We start from the raw sequence: 6,983 nt of genomic DNA, 5'->3' as shown, positions 1-6,983 counted from the left end.
AGCTTTAATGTTTCAAACCAGAGAGGGGCATTAACTCGACTCTGGTGTCTGCTCCTTTCGTGCACTTTCTCAAACACCATTTGCTCACGAGCAAATGAACCAGGGAAAGGCAAAACTTTGTTCTGCTCCCAAGGGGCATCAAATCCTCAAATTGCTACAAACCCCTGGGAGAATGGGAGCTGCTGCCAGCCAGGGAGAGCCGTGGGGCTGGAGCCCTGCACGTGGCAGGAGGAGCAGGGCTGGAGTGTCTGGCTGAGCTGCGGTGTGCCGGGGCTGGCGAAGGCACCGGCGCCGCCATCTGCCCCGGTGAGCGCACATGGCTGTGGGTTCAGCCTCCAGGTGACACCCCGGGGCTGGAGCCCTCCAGCCTTTACGGCTTTAGCGAGCTGCTCTCCAGCTAAACACCGTGTTGTGCCGGACACGGCTCGGGTTTGGGTGTGCTGCTTCGCACGTGGCCCTGCGCTGTGCCCTCCTCTGCAAGCGAAGCCCGCTGGCGAGCGGGAGCTGCCGCAGATGTTGCCGTGAGAGGGTTGCAGCTCCTCTTTCCAGTTAAGCTCCGCAGACACATATCTCGTTACAGCTCTGTGGCCGCCATGAGGTTACAGGGGGAGGCGAGCGCGTGCTGGGAGTCACTCTCAATGATTTGAGGGCAGGGACTCCGCGCTGGAGCTGCTGCCTTCGCGCCCAGGCGGGACGCAAGATGCTGGCGGCACGCACGGGCACCGTGGGGAATAAGAACCCCGAGGAGACGCTGAAGCTGAGGAAGCAGTCGGTGCTTTCCCTGGGCAGCAGGGAGAGAGCCCTGAAGAGCTCCTCGGAAGCGGGGAAGGAGGGCCGAGGCCGGGCTGGGCTCCCGCAGCAGCGTGCGCGGCGCCTGGCCCTGCTGCGGGAGCTGGAGATGAACTGGTACCTGCGGGTCTGCGAGCTGTCCCACGAGTACACCATCGCCTACACCACCGGGATGCCCCACAGGTACGCACCCCCGCCCCTCCGGCCCCCGGCACTGCTGGTGGTGATGGGAATAATATCAGAAAGCGTTTTGGCTTTACTGCTCTGACTTTTCTGGTGGTTTGGGGGGGTTTTCCCTGTCCCGTGGTGGATGTACGTGACAGACCTGAAAACTTTGCAGACTTGTTGCTTAGTTCACGTAACTTCTTTGGCACAAACTGCCTGTGGGTTTTCTGCCTTGTTTCTAACAAGCTGTTTTGTGCAAGTGGCTGTAACTCCCCTTGAATTTAGTGGGAAGGTGGCTGCTGTTGTGCAGGGACTGCGTGGGTGACAGGGGGGAAAAGGGCAGGAAAGCCTTGCTGGGTGCTGTCTGCCCCTGCCCTCCCCAGCCCCAGGCAGCAGCAGCAGCCAACAAGCCCCTTGAGAGGGAAACCTGCAGCTGCTGAACTTGTAATTCCATTGATCTGAAGTGTCACAGCCTCCAGAACATGATCTGACTCCTTTAAAAACATATAAGGGGATCTCAGTATTGAGGAAAGGAGCTGTGAGCCTCTAATCACTTGCACCACGTAAGACCCTTAGTGAAACAGGAACTTAATTACAAGCTGCCTGGTGGTGGTGTCTCAGTCCTGCCGACCCCAAGCAGCAGAGTGGTGGAGTCAGGGTGGCCGTGCTCACTCAGGGCACTTTGGGGGCCTGGCAGAGGGAGGACATGGGTTTCCTGAGCCTGGAGGGACAGGGCTGCTGCCAAAGGGGAGTTCAGTGTTTTGTCCAACAATGCAGGAATGCATCAGTAGCGGTGGGGATTTCAGCTGAGAGGTTGATTGGCATCTTCCCCCATCTTGCACAGAAGGGGAATGGCCGAGGTTCCCGGCACAATCCAAGATCCTGCAGACGTGCTCAGGTCAGGGATGGATGACAGTGGTGTTAGAAACAGCACAACCTAAAGAAAATCAGGATAAACCTGAGACATGGAGCAAGTAGTTAACAAGTGCAGAAGTGGCCAATGCAGGGAATACAAGTGAGTCTGTGGATGGCCTGAGCAGTGTCTCAGATACAGTGTTCATTGGGCACCCCAGCCCTGGGTCAGGCACCTGCTGTCTTCATCAGAGCTGTAAAACAAAGCACTGAGGGGTAACTTGGAAGAACTAAGTTTCTGATAATACTGATCCAGACAAACCCCTATAACTCCAAACTCTTCTGTCTAAAAAATTCATAAGAGCTTGTGGAAATAGTCCTTTGCCATGGGTTCACCTTACATTAGAGATGAGAGAGCTGGGTCTGACACGTGGCAAAACAAAAGGCAGCTGCAGCACAGATCACAGCTACAGCCTTTGGTGTTACACTGCTGGGAGGAAAACACAGGAGGCAGCTACAGCCTTTGGTGTTACACTGCTGGGAGGAAAACACAGGGTTCCTGGGAGGCAGGCACTGCTGGAGCCACAGTTCCCCTGCACTGGCTGTACTTGTGCTGCAAAGAGCACAGCTTGAAAGCAGCTCCTGCACCCCATCACTAGTGGGGGTTAGTGACTGGACTCAGTCTGCGGGGTCTTTTCCAACTGAGACGCTCCTGTGACTCTCTGAGTGATGGTCGGCTGGGTTGGCACCGTGAGAACAGGATCCCTGCTCTGTGGGCAGCTGTGTGTCAGGGTATAGTGGGGCTGGGGCAGACAGGGGCCTCCCACCACCCCTGCCCGGGATGAGGAGGAAACTGGGCTCCTCCAGTGGCTTCAGGGCTCTGCCAGTGCAGTTGCAGAGACAGCATAACCAAACGTCCATGCCCAGCTCCCCTCAGTGACATTGAATTCTAATCTCTTAAAATATGTTCTGGGTTTGGAACCAGTCTTTGTTTATCTGCTTTGGAAGGTTTAAGGATTAGTTGAGTTCATGATACATCCATCAGTTGATTATTTAACTTGTTTTCCCGCTGCATTTGGGATTGAAATGACACTCGGGGAATGGATTGAGCTTTTAAAACGAAAGGGTCTCAGGAACCTGCCCCCGTGGTGTGTGTCACAGCGTCGTGGTTTGTCTGTGGCAGGCTGCTGTTGCTCAGAAAAGGCCACTGTGGTCCTCCTGGACGTTATCTTGACTGGAGGGTGCTGGGAGCCTCGTGCCATGGCTTTGGTGATGCAGCAAAACCTGTGCTGTTGCTCCCACCATCTCTCAGCAATGGGCACCCTGGAAACTTTTGGTTTGCTGTTTAGCTTTGGTGAAGTAACTGTTTGTTGGTTTGGTACGTGAGTTTTTAGGTGTGTACCCATGTCCTCACCTGCTGCTCCACTCCCAGGCAGTCGCCTCTGTGGAGCAGGAGCTTCTGGGACGGTTCTGGTGGCATCTCAGGGGCTTTGCCAGTTCCCTTCCCACAGCCCCTCCCCATCCATGCACAGGCTCCGGCAGGGGCAGGCAGCCTCCCTAAAGCGGCTGCTTGTTCCCTGCCCCGCCTCCCGTGAGCTACAGCTCATTCCTTCTTCAAGCATTTCCCTTGTCTGTTTGCTTTTAGGCTGGTTTTTTCCCTTCCTGGCATTTGACTGCTCTATAGCCTTTGTTTTCTAATTAGTTGTCGCAGCCCCAGGAGGCTGCAGATCCTGGGGAAGTTTACAGAGCACAGAACCCGAGCTGTGAGAGTTCACAGCAGACTATGATACAACAAAATGCTTTAATGACTTGCATAAGAGATGCCCAAAGCATTCATCTGTCCAGGCCAGGGCCCGAAATAAACCCTGTGAGAATATTTCTTTTACATGTATTAGCCTTGGATGGAATCCCAAACAAATATTGCTCATTATCTAAATATAAGACCTGGGGAACAGGGTCAGTGCTCTATTCCCACTGGCAGTCCTTATCCCTTGGAGTACTTGACCATTATAGGTTTCAGCAGACGAACAAGATTGCTGATCTTGGCCAGAATCCATCCTGGGCATCAATTAAAATGAGCCAGTTGCAGTAATACAAAGGATGGCTGGGGTAAAAATACCCTCCATAGCCCTGTGGTCTCCTTGGGCAGCACGCCCCGGCTCGCACCGCCTCGTACTGCGGTGGGCTGGCAGCCGGCTCCGCTCTCAGCACACTGAAGCGTGGGAGCTCCTGAGGCTGCCCCTGCAGCGGCTGCCGGCAGCCCAGCTGTGTCTCCGCGGCTCCCCGCGCGCGCCATGCACCTGTACAAGCCCTCCTGCGCCGACATCCCCCCGCCCAAGCCCAGCCTGCAGAAGCCCAGCGACGCGCTCCTGAGGGGTAAAAAGCAGAGCGTGGCCCCCCGAGGCCGTGCCCCCGTGGGCTGGGCGGGCAGGCCGGGCCGGGACACACACCTCAAGCAGCTGGAGAGGTTCCTGCACCTGCACGGGCTGTCGCTGCACGAGACCGTCCGAGCCGAGACGGGCATGACGTACAGGTACCTCTGCACGGCTCGCTGCCTGCCCCTGCGGTGCCCAACAGCTGGCGCTGTGCAAAGCCTGCCTGAGCAGCCTGTGCCCCCCTCCAGGCAGCTGACCCCTCTGAAGGCGCTGCCCCGTTTCAGGGCTGTTCCTCCCCGGGGTTCCCCAGCTCTGTGAGGATGAGCGTGGCTTTGGGCAGTGCTATGTGCGAGTGACCTGGGGTCTTCACGTTTGTACTTTGACTTTTCTCTTCTAACGTTAGATGGAATTTTGGTTTTCTGATGTTTTGATGAAAACTCCTGTGTTTAGTGCACTAAAAGGATAAAGGCTGGATGGCAAACCAGAGAATAGAGGTGTTCTGACCACAGTGGGTGCTCTGATGTGATGGCTGTCCCTGCTCTGCCAGAAAACTGGATTAAATGGACTGAAAGCCCGAGAACCAGAGCCTGACTGGGTTCAGGCTGTGAAATACGTGGCTTGTGTGTTAGAGCATCCAAGGGAGAGAGCCTCATCCATACCGAGAGCTGGGGAAAGGGGGTGTAGGCTGGGGAACAATGGAGGAAGGTGCCATGGATGTACATAGTCTATCGGTTGCCATTCAGTTTTGTTTTAAAAGAGATTCATGTGAAAAGGATGATATCCTGTAAGGAAAGGAGATGTTGGACTAGATGATCTTTAGAGGTCCCTTCCAGCCCCTACCATTCTGTGATTCTAAGAGAAGAAATTTCTCTTTGAAACTGGAACCCTTGGAGCAAGTTGGGATTGTGCAGCCTTGAAGGACAATGTAGAGAACTGAGCCCACAGCACTCGAGTGATGGAAAGGGAAAACGTGCAAAGGCAGTGGCAGGGCATCCCAGGGATGGCATGCTCTGAGCAGAGCTATGATAGAAGTAACCCCTGTGTCAGTGTGGGTGAGCAGGAGGGATGCTGTCCCTGAGCGAGATGCTCTGATTAACTGGGTTGGTTTGGATCTGGAAGCCTGCGTCCCTTCTAATGAGGAATTGCTTTGCTCCCCTTCTGATGAGCCTAATCCCATGTGGCAGCTGTGTTTGAAACAGTTGCTGTTAGTACACACATGAAAACTCCCCTTTGTCTCATTTCTCAGCTAATTCTGCCCTTTCCACGGTGCTGGCCAGCTCCAGATGTGGTTTAACACTTTCTGTGCCCTCTGCGAGATGCAGAAGTAGTGCCAGAGCCACACACAGTGTTCCCATGAAGCAGTTGTGATCTGCCCACACTATTGCTGACAGAGCCAGGACTATCCTGCAAACCATCCTGATGTATAGACACCTCCCTGGTACCTGAGCCTGGCTGCTGCCGAGTATGTTGGTCAAAACTCAACAGCAACGCTCATCTCTCCTTGCTGCTGCACAGAAAACGTGCCCAGGCTGGAGGAGAAAACCCATGAGGAGCCTGGGGAGAAAGTGTCTGCAGGGATGGATACCCAGGCCCCACAAACACTGGAGTTTTTAAGTCACAGAAAGATTTAATTACTAAGATATTCTGGGACTGGCTTGTGCTCTGGGGATAGCTGGGGTTGGCCATGGGGTTTTAACCAAGGCCAAGGGCTGTGGTTGCACAGTCACTCCAGCTCTGTGCAAACTGCTTCATGCCCCTCTGGTTCTTGGCTTACAAGATGGAGTGCTCTTTGTTCATCAGAGCCTTTGGTCGTGGGAAAACGAAGCACACGTGTAATTGCTGCTGAAGCTGATGGATTCAAGCATATGCTTCATTTTAAGTAGGCGCATTTTTCATAGTTGACAGGAGCAGCTATAGCATACTGTGTTTCACATATGTCATATCCAGGAGGAAGATGACGTGTGCAGGAGAGGGGCTGTGCAGAGGGCTCTGCTGCAGGGATTTTCCATCACTCCTCACTTGCTGCTTTCTACTGGGGTTTTTTTTAGAAGTACAGAGGTTCTTGCAGTCTCACTGTGAGCCTGAACATGTTCTTTCCCAGCACGGCTTGTTTTGCCTTTCAGACCTTTCTTCAGGTACCCATTGGTCTAGTCCAAAGACAGCCCAGTAGAAAAGTCCTTTATTTATTAAGAGCCATTTAATTATGTGTGGAAAGTAATGAGTTGTTAACAAGACACTCGCTAAATACACATCAGCTGGTTTATTTATAGGATGATTAGTTCTTTTCCTTTCATTGCTCTAGCAAACACAGCTTAGTTCAGCCTCTTACTGAATAACTGGAAGTGCAGCAGCGCATGAGCTTAGTTTGTTCCTGATGACAATAGTGTTTCTCTCAGTTGAAACGCCACTTGCAAAGCCAATTTGGAGCCATCTTATCCAACGGGCTGTTGGTTGCATGGCTTCCTTCCATGCACACTTTGCTGGGCTTGGAGCATTGAAAGGCCCCAGTGATGTGGGCTGGGTCTGTCCTTGGGGCTGGGAAGCTGTGACTGTAAAGCTGCTCGATGTTTGGCTCAAAAATGGCTAAAACAGCGTCTCTGCACTGAGGCAGCTGCAGCTTGAGAGCCCAGAGGTGAAATGTTCTACGTGTACATCTGCAAAAGCACCCAGGCAACTTTTGCAAAACAGCTGTTGGCAAAGGTAAGATGTGGAAAGTATCTGTGGAGGTCAGGGACTCCCGAGGCACTGTGGCTTAACCCCGCAGCAGCCAGGAGAGGAGGGCAGCCTTTGCTATTCCTCTCT

The 6,983-nt window shown here is 53.6% G+C and overlaps 1 protein-coding gene across 2 annotated transcripts in view; it reads left to right on the top strand.

Moving 5' to 3' along the window:
* The first annotated feature begins 700 nt into the window (after positions 1-700).
* The window catches only part of KCNAB1 (potassium voltage-gated channel subfamily A regulatory beta subunit 1), a 63,161-nt gene continuing 56,878 nt past the window's right edge, over positions 701-6,983 (top strand). The window contains exon 1 of one of the 2 annotated variants that reach the window (XM_062005585.1): positions 701-972. In XM_062005585.1, coding sequence (XP_061861569.1) covers positions 701-972 — 272 coding nt within the window. Of the gene's footprint in view, positions 973-4,052; positions 4,340-6,983 lie in introns of those variants that run through there. The other variant, XM_062005586.1, reaches the window with a different exon arrangement.

Source organism: Colius striatus, chromosome 12, assembly GCF_028858725.1.
Source record: "Colius striatus isolate bColStr4 chromosome 12, bColStr4.1.hap1, whole genome shotgun sequence".
Classification (NCBI taxonomy): domain Eukaryota; kingdom Metazoa; phylum Chordata; class Aves; order Coliiformes; family Coliidae; genus Colius; species Colius striatus.
This window is presented reverse-complemented; position numbering and strand designations above follow the sequence as displayed.